We start from the raw sequence: 17358 nt of genomic DNA, 5'->3' as shown, positions 1-17358 counted from the left end.
GATTAGGCACTTCATACATTCTGCTTGGGTAAGAGACTCAGACAGAAGTGAACTGCCACAGAGGAGCAAATCACTTTACTGAAGATCTCTAAGGCGGCTGCATGCTTAACACAAAGAAATTTTGGTTGTGAATGGAACTTCCCAACTCGAGTCAACCTGCATACACAACAATGCCATGTAGGTGTGAGGTCCCCACACATCTGAGTTAAGCTCTATCGGTCCCATATAGACAGCTATGATTCTCTATCTCTCTGGAGGAGCACATGTGGCACTTTACCTCCTGCAATTCAGGATTACTAACCAACCATAAAAGCAAGCATAAACGATTATGAAAGGAATGCCAGTCTAGCCCTGCCTCAATCCCAGCCCCTAAATGTTCCCTAAAGGCAGGAAACACCAATGGCACACATAAGAAGTGTCTCTTGGGTGCCCTCTTGCTGCCACCAGGGCTTCTCTGCAAGGCTGAAATACAGCCCTATTCTATGAACTGGTAGAGGAGGAAAAAGGGAGGGCCAGGGCACAGAAAAGGGAAGTTATTCCAGTGGTGGCCAATGAATAACATCCAATGATTTATAGGAAGTATAATCCAATAATGCAGTAAAATAAAACAGTGTGTGCATGAGATGGTTTTGATTCCAGGAATTATAAAACATATTTTTTAAAAAGGGAGAGAGAGCAAGAGGGGAAGAGAAAAACGAAGAAAAAGAAAAAAAGGGGGGAGGGCAGATTGGAGCAAATTGGGCACAGATGGGGGATGCAATGGGCTTTTAGTGATGCTCTACCACAAATGTTGCTTTAATTATTCCTTTTCAAAAACTAGAGTTTTATTTCCTTAAATTACAGAATTTTTAAAAAATTAAAATTCTTGGCATGCTTGTGGTTTAGATCAACAGTTCATCCTCCAGCATCACGTCAGCCAATCAGATGGCTACTGAAGTGTTAAATGCTGAGGCACGTGGAGAAGGCCTGATTTCTCCCTTCAGGCTTGGGAATGCCATAGAGCGATTACCAATTGTGACATCATTCTGGGAACCACCTATCACCACCACAAGATAATGTTGGACACAGGCCAGGTAAAAAACATACTATTCAATGAAAGCTGGCTTGCCTTCTTCACCCATACATTCAATAATTACTGAGTGCCTAATAAATTCCAGGCACTATGCTGAGGGACCCCAAACATCCCTCAAATTTATCTGTCCCCAACCACTTCACTATAGAGTACTAGGATTCTAGATTCTTCATAGTCCCACTAATGTGGGATTTTTGCATAGGGCCCATTCATTAGAGGAGGAGGTAATAGCTCCCCCACCAATAGCTCTGAGTGTTAAGATCACTGCTGAGACTGGAAAGTTTAGTTGGTAAAATGATGTGGCATAACTCAACTTATTGTCTCCTAAGGGCAGGGGGACAAATATGACCTCACAACCTCTGCCTCCCTGAGCTCTGGGGAAAACTACAACCTAGGAAAAGGGGAAAGATGCCTTTCTCTCACCACCATCTAAGCTTTTTCCTCCATTTTGTCTTGTGAGATGTCCAAAGCTTTTAAACAGTTCTCTCTCTTGACAAGGAAAACACATCTGAAAAGTAATAACCCTAAAGTGATAATATCATTCCTACCCCCGGATTATAGGTGATTTGAAAAAAAGACAGTTCCACAAGGTTAACACACACACACAAATAAAATGAATTCGGGGTATCATAAAGGACATATGTTTTAGTAAGGACATCCCTGCTGCTCTCCAAATCATATGCTTTAGGACCACAGCTACAGGGAAAGCCCATGCACAGATTGAGAGGACCTCAACTGCCTTGGGGACCACTGATCACCTCTGCTTCATGCTGGAACGTTCCTTCTCCACAGAGTCCAGGAACTGACTGATGCAAACACCCACCCAGAAGGATATGTCCAAGAAGGAATGGAAAGAAAAATGATGGCCCAGATGTTCTGTAACTTGCACTGACTGCCAAATCACCACAGACCCCAAGCACCTGGGAGGGCCAAGCAGCGTCAGGCCCTTGCTTCCTGGTTTCAGACAGTCAGGGTCCCACAGCTGGGTGGCTGGCGACTCTGACAGCAAGCAGAGTGGCCTGGAGAGAAGACTTTAGAAGGGCACTGGCTGACAGGACTTTGGGGCTGAACACTCAGGGCTGATTTATCACTTCCTTACTCATAAAAATGTGATTCAAACTGCTGCTGATTAGTGAAGGATTTAAACCTTTACCCTCTCCCCAACCCCCTTCCTTCTCCACCCCCGGCACAGATGCTGCTGCTCAGCCACAACACCCCCTTCTTGCCACTGTCCATGCAAGCACAGCACAGGGGCCCAGAGAAGATGACTCATATGCTGGGAAATGGAAAAGTGCATCTTCCCACCAACCAGCCCCGCTGCGTGCTCTGCTCACCCCTCTCCCAATGGCAGCCCACACAGTGGGGTCTGGACGGCCGCCTCAGCTGCACACCGGGTACTTGGCAGCATGTCCACAGAGCTCTCTGTCCTAGTTGAGTGTTATATCCTGTGGCCCAGGCTGTTTATCCCTGAAACACCCTAGGAACTTCTGACCACCTCATATCATCCTCCTCTTGGCCCCAGTTGCCTCATGGAGGTGAGCAAAGGACAAGGCCAGAAATGAGTAGCAGGGTCTCAGGCACCGGCTTTGGCATGTCCTTCCTGGCTAGCAGGTCCTCATACAACCATGGAGAAGAGTACTAAAAAAGTTCCCTGGCCTCAACTGGGGAAACCACCTATTTCCTTCTTTCTCTGTTCTCACCATCTCACCTTCCTTGCATCTGTCTCTTTTCACCTTTACTAAACAACAGCTACAAGAAAAGGACTCACTGGTGGCCTACGAAAAAGCCCAGGTGTTCCTTTTCATGGAGCAGAGGCTGCTGACAACAGATGCTTCACAGGCCAGAGCCGCAGGCCCTTTACATTCACACCTCCCAAGATTACAGGTCACTTGATGGTAGAAAAATATCTTGGCCGAGGCTGCAGCTCTGTGACAGCAGCTCACTGAACTCTGTGGGTTGAGGTTAGAGGAAGGCAGGACAATGAATAGGAGGGCACCTCAGGAGGCCTCATTTCCTGAGTCCACTGAGCTTCCCACTTGGTAGCTAAACCAGCAGAGTCATGAAGAAGGAATCAATCTCCTGCCCCTTTGGACTTCACAGCCTTACCAGGACAGAATTGACAAACTTTATTTCCTCCTTCCTGGAAACCATCCCTGTCCCCCAGGACAGCATGCTTCCTCAGAGCTGTTCTCAGGAATAATTAGCCAAGTTCAAAATGGCACCTCAGCCTCTGCATCTTGCCTTCTGCTGTAAGCAGCCAACTTGAGCGGAGAAGATCAGATATGACTGAAAACCCAGACAGACTAGCAGAGGGCTTTACAGAGTCCCAGGAAGAACCAAGTTTCAAGGGAAATTGTGGCATACCCACTCATCAGCAAGCTAATGTAGAACCCTCAAAAATAAATGGGAAGGAAAATAAATCAATTTCAGAGTAAGAGAAAGCACCAAGAAAATGTGCAATAAGACCCTAGCCGGGTAGCTCAGTTGGTTATAGCAACTTGGCATCATCCTAATATGCCAAGGTTGTGAGTTCAATTCCCAGTCAGGGCACATACAAGAAGCAACCAACAAATATATAAATAAGTGTAACAACAAATCAATGTTTTCTCTCCCCCTCCCCAATCAATAAACATTTTTTTAAATGTTTTAAAGAAAAGAAAAAGTGCAATAAGAGAACTAGTAATAACCTGTCCAGAAACACCAGGTCTGTTTTACAATGGAGTCTCCATGGGGCAATTCCTATTTCTTGGCATTTCAGATAATAACCTTTCAGCCAGGAAACCAAACTTCACTCTCTGACAATGCTTTAAATTACAATTTTTTTAGCATCATGGAACAAATCTTCCTTACAAACAAACACAAAATAATGTTATTCCTATATTACATATTTCCATCAAGTTAAACCACATATTCTTACCTAGATGGGAAGGGAAGGGAAGGGGGAAGGGATAGGAGGAAGAGGAAAAGGGGAAGAAGGAAGGGGAAACAGGAAAGGGAAAGGGAAAGGATGGGATCCTGGTAACATCCTTTGGTTGTGACCTGGTCATCAGAACATTTAAAAATCCTGCCAATGAGCATCTCTCTGCCCCCTCCCACCCCATCCCCTGACTCAAAAAACCTCAGTGTTCCAAAAAGCATTTCAGAATACACACCAGTATGTTAGCCAAACTCTGGGCCTGGTGATTTTTGTGCTTCCAATTTGAGTCACCAAAGCTCATCAATTCTCTGTTCTTACTCCCTGGCAGGCTCCCACAAGGGATATCCCACAGGGAACTAGACTTTTCCATATTGAACAAACAGGGTACATGAGTCCAGAAACAGCTATTCCCAGTCCCTGCCAAGCGTATGGTCTCTGCGATGAAACATTTCAGCAATGCCTCTCCCCTGGGAGAGGCTCTGGATCTGCAGACTCCAAGAGGCCTTGCTGCTGCCTTTAGCATGGCCAGATGTGCAACAGCATCTCTGGGTTTGCAAATTAAGCTCTATACCCATGATTCCCTCCTTCCATCCCACCCAAGCACTAGAGAGTCATACAGATTTCAGAGAGCAAATTAAGGATGTGAGATGCAATGGTGGGGAAGGGTGTGTGTGTGTGTGTGTGTGTGTGTGTGTGAGAGAGAGAGAGAGAGAGAGAGAGAGAGAGAGAGATGGGGGGTAATTAGTGGTATGGTAGCATAGGAAAAAAAAGCTATATTAATCTTTATCTGTCTAAATAAAGAAAGTGAACATGCCTTACCTTTCAACTGGGAGTTGTGTACAGCAAACATGTTGATGGTCATAAGCTGCAGCATGCGAGTACTTCCAACAGGAGAGGGACTATGCTGCAGCAATACCTGGAACTCCTTGAGCACCTTCTCAGCCACTGCAGGGAATGTCTCCATCCTACAAATACACCAGCCCATCAGTGAGGGACATCCCCAAGAGCACTGGTCCACACACACACACTCTCACTCTCTCTCTCTCTCTCTCTCTCTCTCTCTCTCTCTCTCTCTCTCTCTCTTTCTCTCTAAAAGCAGACAACTAATGCATAGGGTGTCTCCTTGCTACTTTCACAAACCTTCCTACAATCCTAAGATTGTGGACAAATTTAAGAGAAAGAAGTGTTCGAGGTTTGGAAATAAATCAGCTCAATTTTGGATAAATTGCTATGAGTTATTATGCTTTGGTATGTTATTTCCTAACCCTTGGCAATAACTGGATTCAGGCTGAAATGAAATCAAAGTTTCTCTCTGAAACAATTGGTTTTTCTAAATAGCAAACAAATTTCCTTTAAGCTTTAAGACCTACATATTCCCCAAACTCTCTGGTTCACAAATCTAAAGATTCTTTACTCAAGGCTTTACTTCAGGAAACCAGAAACAGTTTTCTGCTGCCGTCTTCTCAGGCACTGTCTCACCAACTGTTCCACCTGAGGGTCCCATACTTCCCCTGGAAGAATTCTCAGACTGAGGGCCCCAATGATCTGTTTCAGCCTTTCCTGTGTTGCTGTCCTCCTCACTCTCACAAGACTCTGCTCATCAAGGTCTGCATGTTTTCAGGCCAGTGGAAATATAATGCCCTGGCCAACTGCCACTCCTAATACAGGAAGAGCCTGTAATGTAGGGAGGTAGAAATCTAGCCAGTGACCTAGGGCTCCTAAAGAGAGGTCATTCAAACCGCTGACTGCCAAATGTGGCCACTGGATCCCAAACAGTGGTGCATGCCTGGAGCTCCTCTGGCAATAGGAACAAACCACAGCTGAAGTTGTCAGAAAGAAAAAGCAAATTCAAACTTGGTGCTAGAGAGAGAAGCCAGGCGCATTGAGCCTTAGGGCGATGCTGAACAATTCGTGGTCAACAAAGTATCTTTTATCCATCCTCAATGCCCCCCCACACCCCCCAAAAAAATGTTTGTAGTGCACTGGGTGATGGGGTGAGGAAGAGCTTCAGGCTGGATTAATAAACAGCTTCTGAAAAGCCACAGGAAAGGAAATCCTTCTCAAAAAAGACAAAACAGTTTCAAGTCCTAGAGAAAGGTGCTTCTAGTGTAACCCAAACCATGATCCCTTCTCCACAGAGTAGGACCCTCCCCAGGTTAGCAAACTCCAGAGATTTCTGGCATTTTGACAATCTTTATTCATTGCCCTTGATGGCAACTCTTATTACTGACCTTCTGATACCCAGAAATCATGCCACAACTATGGGTCAATTACAGTTTATATTCCAGTTCCCTTCTCTGCTGAGCTGTCTTCATTTTCACTGGCATAAAACATACCATGCATTTGCTCCCACCTCCCCATATGCCATTTCAAGTGCCCCATCCCCCACAAAAAAATATAAAACACACACGCACACACAAAACCCACCAAAAAAACCCTCTTTTTCCTCCTCTAAAATGTTTCAGAACCATTAAAACTCTTGGTAGGTTTGGAATGGCAGAATGATATGTTTGGAGCTGGATTGGATCCATTTTCCCCATGGGCTATAACAAAGGTTTCATTTTAAATCCTGACACTGTGCAGCACTCTTTCTGGTCGGAGGTGGGGAGGGGGGGCTAGCACTTCTCATTACGAGAATAGCAGAGTTCACTCTGCTTGAAAAGCAGCCACACTGGGCAAGCTTCAGAGCCATGTGTCTCCGTGTTGAAAGGCGGTAGAGAGCCAACACAGAACGACATGACAGAGTGTCACGTGGGACAGTCTTGCTTCGAAGCTGTCTCTGAGGAAACCTCTTCCCTGGGATGGGAATTGAAACAGATCCATTAACGCTCCCTAGGTCAGACTGGGGTCTGAAAGGAGCACCAGGCCAAATGTCCACATCTTCTTTTTTATTTGTTTGTTTTTTCAATCTTCCCTTCGCCTTTCAACTCATTCGACATCAACAAAAGAAAAAAAATCAAATGAAGTTAGAATAACTTCAGTTCTGAGATATGAGGGAAGATGGATCTACTCAGACAAAATCACTTTGTCAGGAAGTAACTGAGGGACACGCAGATAAAAGATTCTTCCTCAGAGCTCAATAATGGGGCTTCTGGTTCCCAATTTTGTAGCTAAAATGTTATCTGATTTTGGCTTCAAATTACCATAAGTAGTTTTATGTCTTCCTCTTTGCTCCACCCCCATATTAAAGAACAAAAATCATACTAAAACTGAGATAATGACAGAATACAACTTATGTTTAGAAACAACCCACAAAATAGAATTATGGTTTTGATGGATATATATGTAAATATGTAAATGCAGTAAAAAGGTCTGAAAGATTATATAACCTGATGTCTAGTGTTATCTCTTTGGAGCACAGGGACTTGGGGAGAGCTGAAAGAAATTTTGCCCTTAGCTATAATGTTATGTTTTTAGAAGGAGATTTTACATATTACTAAATAATTGTTAGCCAAGATGCAGCAATAGCAGTAGCAACAGAGGAGGAGGAGCAGGAGAAGAGAAAGCATAAAAAGATGGTAATTTGCTCTAGCCGGTTTGGCTCAGTGGATGGAGCATCGGCCTGCGAACTGAAGGGTCCCAGGTTTGATTCCGGTCAAGGGCACATGCCCGGGTTGTGCCTTGATTCCCAGTGGGGGACTTGCAGGAGGCAGCCGATCCATGATGCTCTCTCATCCTGGATGTTTCTATCTCTCTCTCCCTCTTCCTTCCTCTCTGAAATCAATAAAAATATATTTTTTTAAAAAAGATGGTAATTTATAACAGCAAAAATTGGAAGTAGCCTAAAATGCCCAGTTACAGATACTGGTTAAGATGGCACATCTGTAAAATTTAATTCTATTTCTTAAAAGTTATATTAGATTTTTTAATCATATTAGTAAAGTTTTACATATATGAAATGGAAAGTTTTAAAGTAGTTTAATCTGAACCCTTTTGACACATATTTGTAAAAATAAATGTGTGTGTGACGTATATAGAAAAAACATAAAAATATACATCCAATGTCAACAGTGGATAATTATCTCTGGATAGTGAGAATATGGTTAATTTTTTCTTTCTTCTTTTTGTTGGGTTTTCTAAATATTTTATGTGATTTACAATAAGCACTATGTACAATAAAAAGATTTCTCCTACAATGCATACTACTGACTTTTATAGAAAACAATTATAATTTTACAAGTATATCAAAATACAAACATTATATTTTTAACAATTCAAAGTCCAAAATAAATACATCAGTTTTTAAATTCCAAGAGATCTTGAAGCAGTGCAAATAGCATGATGAGGCAAGCAAGTGAAAACTAAACTGGTAACTTTAACCAACACAATAACAGGAAGCAAAATTATTCTACTTATCACAAATCAAAAGTCTATAGCAGTTATGGCGAACCTTTTGAGCTTGGCGTGTCAGCATTTTGAAAAACCCTAATTTAACTTGGTGCCGTGTCACATATAGAAATTTTTTGATATTTGCAACCATAGTAAAACAAAGACTTGTATTTTTGATATTTATTTTATATATTTAAATGCCATTTAACAAAGAAAAATCAACCAAAAAAATGAATTCGCGTGTCACCTCTGACACGCGTGTCATAGGTTCGCCATCACTGGTCTATAGGCTGCTGGCTTCTTGACTTCCCTCAGTGGAGTCCAAAGGCAGGTCTGATCTGCCTGCCTCTCACCAGGAAAGCAAGTGTCTGTTAGGAGGCATTCTACATCCCTGACTGATTCCTCTTCCTGTGCCTGAGAGGATTTTGTCCCAATCCTTTAAAACTGCAGAAGATACAGTCATTTTCAGGCTATGCATTTCACTGACTTAAGGGACTGCTTTCTGGAGTGGTCTCTAGAGACACCTTATCTCATTTGAATGGCAGTTTTAAGAAACCAGTTTTTCAGACAACATGGAGTGACTCAGACAGTGACTAACGGGGCAGGACCCAACCTCTTAGATGCTAAGGAACACAGCTTAGACAACATTGTCTTCAGAAAAGAATCAGGCTTCCTAACTCTTCTCAACTTCTTAATTTTAAAAAACTGAACAAGACAAAAGCAACCCAGTAGCAAACAAATAAAACTAAGCTGAGTGACAAGGGAGACATGAGAGAGAGAAAATCACAGTGCTACAGAACATAAGGACTGGAGTGGACCTTGGGTAGCTTCTACTTAAACAACTGATAAGGAAATCGAAGCCCACAGAGGCTCTGACTTGTTCACTCTCAAGGTCTTGTAACTAGTCAGTGGTGAAAAATAAGTTCTTTGGCACTTGATTCCATCTAACACTCCACACCTCTTTTTCACTGGATGCTGAGAATAAGGAGGCTTGGGTTGCACACAGTAGGCATTCAAGTATATGCTGATGCAATTTGCAATGCTGGGCACAGAGAAAATGAAGATTGGAGAGCAACATTGGGGCTTTTCTCAAAAGGCAGGCCAGACAGTGGATGTGTCTTCAGCTGCTCCCTATTACAAACTCCTCACTCTTAATTCGTTTTCAACGCCTCCAACATTTCACATCTTCTTGGTAATTAGGCAACAGTCCATGTTGTTGTGTGTGGCTTGGGCTCATTGCTTTTCTAGTCTTACAGACTTCTATACTTTTTTTTCCAATAGCAAAGTTTTTACTGTTTCTGCCTTCCAGAATAAACATGGGACTCAATTCTCTTTCACCTCCAGGGGAGCATAGGAAGAATAGTCATCAAGGGGCTGGAGCGCCTAGACTTTACATACGTTCTCCTCATGTGAACACTACTATAACTCATTTTTTATGAAGGTGCAACTAGACTGGCCTTATCTTTTGCCAAGAGAATATGTTATATGCAGGGATGGAAGAGATACTGAAAAATAAACTGGACCACAGCAAACCATCTCTGACAAATGAGATAATCTTTAAAGGATTTCCGAAAAGAAAATTCCTGAACATCTTCTCTGTGAAATTTTCTTACATCTAACCCAAATCTCTCCAGCTGCAACATAAGCCTACTTTCTCTTGCTGTCTTCCCACAGAAATCAAAACTACCTGGTTATAACTCTTTTATAGTTAAACACAGTTAGGGGAACAAACAGCTGTCTTTAAATAAACCTTTTTTTACCTTAACTTTTTCAAGATTAATTTTTCTTCTATAAATCATTTCCTAGTTTTTTAATCATTACTGTGATTCTTTCTCAAGCCTCCTCCAAAAATATATAAAAATAAATGTGAGAATTTTAAGAGGGGGAAAAATATTAATGCCTAACTTGACAAAAATATATCCTAAATATTCCTACATTCCGGACCAAGATTTATAACTTCTTTAGTCCCAAAAGTCTCTAAAAAAACTAACAAATACCTAGAGCAGTGGTTCTCAATCAGGAGCAATTTTGCCCCCAGAGAACATTTGGCAATGTCTGGAGACAGTCTTAATTATCACAACTGGGGCGGAGGGGGGGGGCACAATGCTACTGGCATGTAGGTAGAAGAAGCCCGGGATGCTGTTAAACATCATACGATGCACAGGACAGCTCCCTACAACAAAGAATTATAATGCTCAAAATATCAATAGTATAGAGATTGAGAAACCCTGACTTAAAGCAACATGGTACATGAAAATTTAAAGAACAAACATGAGAAAAGGAGAGGAAAACTGAGTGAAAAGGTAGTAAGGGAAAGAAAGATTTAAAAAATGAGAACCAAAAAAGATGATAAAGTGATAAAGAACCGAAGTAGCTATTTTAAGTGCACACAATAGTACTTCCTGCTATAAAATGATACTGATATCATCTTGCCCACTTGAAACTGCAGCTTTACATTCCTCATTAATAACTGACCTGGGTCTACTATAACCTACCTACTAAAATACGAACTAGATCCTTCTCTCCAATCTTTCACAGTCTATCCATTTCTGTAATGATTCACTCATTCATACAACAAATATTTACTGAGCATCTAGTACATGATAGGCACTAAGATACAACACTGTTAGGCAAAAACTCCTGCCAAAGTAGAACTTATATGGGGGTAGGAGAGGTAGTGAGAGGGGAGCTAATGATGCACCTAGTTTACTTTTCCTAAGTGAATCTCCTCACACTTATTTCTATTAATAGGGATACATCTATTGGCAGTACTTGTTTCCCAAGTCATTTAAAGACTACCTTTGTGATAATCATCACTGTTACTCTTATCTATGTTTGATAATAAATGAATATGTAATAAGCATACTTTCTAGTTCAACATCCATAGAACAATGTTTCTTCAAAGCAGGACAAAGCCTTTCAGCCTCTCCCACTAAGAAAACCTTCTAAAGCATTAGAGATAAACTTACAAGGTTATGACAGAAAGTGAAAGGAAAACACTGACAACAGTGAGATCTATTATCCGAAACAAATCACCTCAAAGGGTAGCTTACAATAAAACCTCCAAGTCAGAAAACATTAAAATGCAGAAGAGCTCTCTAAGAGCACCACCACCTAGTCCTCTCCGAGACGGAAGAGGCACTCAGCGCACACGTGCTCTGGTGTGCAGGCGTTAGTCAGGCTTTAGGATCGCTAGTTTTATACAGTGGAAAACAACTCTGATCCACCAAAGGAACACTCAAAACTTGATCTCTGTCCAGGGATTTAATGGGTGAAGTAACAGGGTTTTGCACACACAGCACCTTCCCTGAGATTTATATGTAAATCCATGGGAGATGGTGAAACCTAGAAAAGTTTTAGCATTTACTGAGATCAGCAATATGGTACAGAAACCTGAGCATAGAAGGAAGGGGTATGATTCAGGAGGAAGAGAAAATGTTGGAGGGGGGAAAAAATGCTACTCTTCTCTTTAAGGGAAAATGAGTGGACAGTATTCTTCCCAAGGAGGACCCTTGGCAGTTGCACCCAGGAAATGAGCATGACTTCTTTAAGGAGCTCCTAGGGGGCTGAGATGGAAGGCAGAGGAAAGAGAAATCCAGAGGGATTAAGAGTGGGGGGTTGAGAAAAGACTGTGTTTAAAGGGGGCTTTAGTAAAGGTAGAGAAAGAGGGATGACAAAGGGATGGAGAATCATATTTCCCAAACTTCATGAGCAAAGTAGGAGTGAGTGAAGGGAAGAGAAGGTGGAGGCCTCTAAGAATTCACACCCTGTGCCCTCAGTTACAAACACAGTCTAGTTGCTAACAATATTAAATTCCAAAATGACTTGTAATGTAGGAAAATAAAATAAACATCCTGCACACTTACCCAATCCGGGTAAACAGCTTCCCATGGGCATGGAGAAAACTGAGGATGAACCTTTTGTTCAGCTGCATGGGAAAAAGAGAGGAGAAAACAATTAAACTTTCCCCAGTTTCCTGTTACTGAACAGAGTCCCTAGTGACACAATAACCTGGCCAGGGTCTAAGGGGTGGGCACTAGGGATGTGAACCAAATAGACATGCCCAAACTCTCACACAGACCCAGGGCACATGCCCAACAGCTGCTGCTCCACTGAGCCAACATGACAGCAGCCTCAGTGAGTGGATAGCACCCTCTGCTGGCAGCAGTGCCTGTGTGCAGGGAATGAAGAGTTGAATCCCAGCTAAGCTGAGTGGAAAGATGCCTGCAGCTCTCTGAAATCTGTGAGCCACTCTTACACCATAATGATGGAAATGAAACACTGACATGGACAGGGATAATAGTGATTTTGGATAAGTCCCTAATCTTATTCATGAGTTATTTTTCTTTCTAACCAAGAAAGCAGGACTCTTCTTTGGTAAACAAGGATAAAGTAACCCACCACTAACTAGCTCATCAAATTATACTTCTCCATCTTTTAAGACTAAAGTTCAATTTCAAGGTCTGCAGCTGAAAATTCAAGTGTTTACAGGAGGCCAGGTTTGAAATAGGCTGGTGGGGACAGTAGTAATCCATGGCTGGTCTACTCTTTATGGACCCAGGATTATCATTTCTTTCCTTTTTTTTTTTTTTTTCCGGTCTTTTAAAGAAGAGCTGAAAGCTGGGTTTTTATGTGAAATCCTCTAGCTTTTAAATGTTGGCTTCCAATTAAAAAAAAGAAAAAAAGTAAACATTAGGCAAGCCCAAAACACGAACATGCCAGCCACATCTGGCCCATGAAGTAAAAATTTACAATCTCAATTCCATGTTCTAGAAAACCTACTGCTATTAAAACTGAGGGGAGAGATTCCTCTGAGCAAAACAAGGGTGGAAATTTAACTCCAAAGAAAGCGGAGATAATAAAAGATCAAATCTTGTTGTCATCTTCCCTGGTCTCCTAGAAACAATATGCTCAAAGGAGTCAAGAATCTTGATCTCAGGGGGTGATTAGGGCAAGGAACAGTCCAGCACCTCTGGATACTTTGCCCAAGGAAAAAAAAAATCTTTTGATTTACTCCCTTGTAAAACAGAACGCCAATCAAGTTATGGCCATTCCATCTATTTCAAACAGAAGCTAGGTGTGGGAAAAGGAGTGCATTCTCACCCCACCAATGACTTCAACAGCAAATTCTGCATACAAACTTCAATCTTTATCTTTGTTTAAATGAATTACATTTAGTCAGCAATACTATATCAAACATTGATTTCTAGTTAAAAAGTTCTAGATGCCCTAGCTGGTTTGGCTAAGTAGATAGAGAATCGGCCTGAGGACTGAAGGGCCCCAGGTTCAATTCCAGTCAAAGGCCATACCTTGGCTGCAGACTTGATTCCTAGCCCTGGTTGGGCCGTGTGCAGGAGGCAACCAATCGATGTGTCTTTGTCACATCGACATGTAAGTCTCTAGATCTACTAGTAGAGAAAAGTGGTGAAAAACATGGATATTCCTGTCAAATCTCTGCCATTTACCTCCTAGGGGATCTCAGACAACTGGCTGAACCCCCGTAAATTTTTCTTTTATACATGGTGATAACAGTACCCATATACTAATGGGTTGGTAGCTTGAGATAAGGCAAGTAAAAGCATGCTTGACTTGTTGTAAACACTCAATTGTTAGCTGAACATTCTATCCCAATGAGTGATGAAACAAGTAGTAAAATGTTAACAACTAGAGAATCTGGGTAAAGGCTATATGGAAGTTCTTTGTATCATTCTTAAAACTTTTCTACAGGTATGAAATTATTTCAAGATAAGGTAAAATATCTATTCTCTATTCCTATTTTATCCCTTTCCCCACAGCTGTCAATCATAAACTGGTTAACTCATCCATTACCAGGAGAAATCCTTTACAACCGGTTATATTTATACATACAGGATACTTTGATAGAAACAAAACAATATTAACCCATCTCATTCAAGGCAAATACCATCCCCTAAGCTACAAGGCAGCTCAAAAATTTAAACAACTTAAACAAGTAAATGGAAGAATTAGAAATTGAACCTAGGTCCTCTGATTCCAAAAAGTACTCCTTCCCTTATACTGCATCTATCTCAGGAAGAGAACTGGTGAGCTTTACTCATGAAAGGCTGATGAAAAAATAAGAGCAATTAAAAAGCAGCTCAGGCCCTAACTGGTTTGGCTCAGTGGACAGAGCATCAGCCTGCGGACTGAAGGGTCCCAGGTTCAATTTCGGTCAAGGGCATGTACCTTGGTTAAGGGCACATCCCCAGTAGGGGGTGTGCAGGAGGCAGCTGATCGATGTTTCTAACTCTCTATCCTTCTCCCTTCCTCTATGTAAAAAATATATTTAAAAAAAAAAGCAGCTCAGTTTTACTTTTAAGTTTTCCTTACTTATTAGATAGGAAACTCATACTATGTGATCTACAATGCCTCCTGGAGTAAAATGAGAGCACTCATTGTCTGTTTCTGAATATTGTGGTTCTATCTATACTTCCCCAAGATCCTTCCTTTAGGGCAGCGGTTCTCAACCTGTGGGTCGCAACCCTTTTGGGGGTTGAACGACCCTTTCATGGAGGTCGCCTAAGACCACCGGAAAACACATATATAATTATATTTTTTTGTGATTAATCACTATAGCTTTAATTATGTTCAATTTGTAACAATGAAAATACATCCTGCATATCAGATATTTACATTACGATTCATAACAGTAGCAAAATTACAGTTATGAAGTAGCAACAAAAATTTTATGGTTGGGGGTCACCACAACATGAGGAACTGTATTAAAGGGTCGCGGCATTAGGAAGGTTGAGAGCCACTGCCTTAGGGTAATAGATGAAGCCCACTTAATTACCTGAATTTGCACTGGCCATTATTGTATTTTACTATATGTAGTAGAAAGTGAATTTCAATGCATTTTGTTTCTACCAGTGAGCATAAAGGGAATCTTCAGGAACTTTTCAAACTAGAGGCAAAAATACATTCTCTCTGACCTTAGTTAATGAGAACCACTGCTTTATTTTTAATCTGAAAGTATCTGTCACCCTAAACATATAGTTGACTTTTGAACAACATCCTTATGTTTTTCTTAGTAACTTCTTTCCTGGATTACTTTATTATAGGAATATAACATTATTACATATAACATACAAAATAAGGTATTAATCAACTGCTTATGTTATCGGTAAGGCCTCAGGTAGCTAGTAATTAAATGAGTCAAGCAGGCTATTAGTAGTTAAATGAGTCAAAAGTTACACATGGATTTTGGACAGTGTAGGTCATCAGGGCCCTTGACCCCCACATTGCTCAAGGGTCAACTGTTTTGTTTTAAATCACCAACAACACTTCAAGTAGGAAAGGAGTTGAAAATTTAGATGCATTCTAGAAAGAGGAAATAAGGCATGTTATATTGAGAAAGTAGATTTGTTAGACATTGACAATATGGGCCTAATCAACACTGTATGTAATATAAAGTCTTCTGTTTTGAAAAAACTAACTGATACCAAGTCCACAATAAGGAAAGTCTTGTCTTATTTGAGCTTTCTTCCCTCTCCAACACATCATAGACTGGCTTTCATTTTTATAACTTTTTGTGCATTGTTTTTGTTTGTTTGTTTGTTTGTTTGTTTTTAGAGAGGAATGGGGAGGGGGGACATCATCAATGTGAGAGAGAAACATTAACTGGCTGCCTCTTGTGCATAACCTGGACCCGCAACCTAGGTATGTGCATTTGGGACCCTGTTTTGCCACTTTTTGGTGTACGGGATGATGCTCAAACCAACTGAGCCACACCAGCCAGGGCATAACTTTTTGTTTTTTAATAATACACTCAGATGGTCTCACTCAGGTAGAGAAAAAAATATTACTCCTCAAATGATGAGACTATTTGCCTCCAGATCTTTCTTGTACATTTACATACTATTCACCAGAAACTAAAAATGCTTCTTAGGTTACAGCCCTGAGGAACAGTGTTATAATTACTAAAGGGCTCCTAACTCTTTATTTTAAGTTCAAAACCAAGTCACTATGTATGGACTCCTGAGCCTTTTGTACCACCTAAAAGCAATGATCCAAAGAGACACTAATGGCAGTAGCTGGATGGTTAAGTCTCTAGACCAGCCGTGGGCAAACTACGCCCCACGGGCCGAATCCGGCCCGTTTGAAATGAATAAAACTAAAAAAAAAAAAGACCGTACCCTTTTATGTAATGATGTTTACTTTGAATTTATATTAGTTCACATAAACACTCCATCCATGCTTTTATTCCGGCCCTCCGGTCCAGTTTAAGAACCCATTGTGGCCCTCGAGTCAAAAAGTTTGCCCACCCCTGCTCTAGACACTCACAATTATGTCTGTCCTGCCATTAACTATGGGATTATGAGTAAAATGGTTTAGGTTGTTCCTCAACTGTAAAATTTAATTTCCACCATTGGCATTACCTAATTCCAAGCTGAAAGGACAAAAATAGATAATATAAATTTAAAGCATTTTGAAGAGTAAATGTTTTATGCAAGCCCTGGTAATTATCACTCTAGTGCTTTATGAACTGTGGAGCAAGGAAGGAGAAAGAAGCTGCTCAGAGGTGAAAATATGACACAGAGGAGAAGATTCTGAAATATACCCAATTTCCATTCCTAAATAGTTGCTTTTGCTTCTAAATAATTGTGTGTAAACTAAATTTCTAAAAACTGAATCACTTTAAGGATAGTAAGAGTATTCAGTATTAAAAGGAATTCTAATGTGCATTTATAAAGTGTTTTGGGGAGTATTAATATCATTCTCTAATTAATCTGTCCAGAATATTTCTTTTATATATCAAGTATTTAAAAACACACACACATACATACACATATTTTTTAAAAAAACTTTGTTTTTAACAGGAGGTTCTGTCCTCTTAGATGAGACCAAATTTCAATGGTACCTATTAGTAAATGTCTGGGACTTTCAGAACAGGCAATCAAAGCCCATTTATCATCTCCCTAAAGCACTGAGATCACAGGGTAGAGGAGAGTGAGCACAGAGGTTATGCTGTTCACCTTCATCCCCAAGCTCCTATGCCAGGCAGAATCAAGAGCAAACCAGA

At 41.0% G+C, this 17358-nt stretch overlaps 1 protein-coding gene across 7 annotated transcripts in view; it reads right to left on the bottom strand.

Moving 5' to 3' along the window:
- The window catches only part of SMG6 (SMG6 nonsense mediated mRNA decay factor), a 217688-nt gene that overhangs the window by 158274 nt on the left and 42056 nt on the right, over positions 1 to 17358 (bottom strand). For all 7 annotated transcript variants that reach the window (XM_059669127.1, XM_059669130.1, XM_059669131.1 and 4 more), the window contains 2 exons: positions 12185 to 12246; positions 4809 to 4954 (listed from right to left, as the gene is read on the bottom strand). In XM_059669127.1, coding sequence (XP_059525110.1) covers positions 4809 to 4954; positions 12185 to 12246 — 208 coding nt within the window. The remainder of the gene's footprint in view (positions 1 to 4808; positions 4955 to 12184; positions 12247 to 17358) is intronic.

Source organism: Myotis daubentonii, chromosome 16 (assembly GCF_963259705.1).
Source record: "Myotis daubentonii chromosome 16, mMyoDau2.1, whole genome shotgun sequence".
NCBI classification, from domain to species: domain Eukaryota; kingdom Metazoa; phylum Chordata; class Mammalia; order Chiroptera; family Vespertilionidae; genus Myotis; species Myotis daubentonii.
This window is presented reverse-complemented; position numbering and strand designations above follow the sequence as displayed.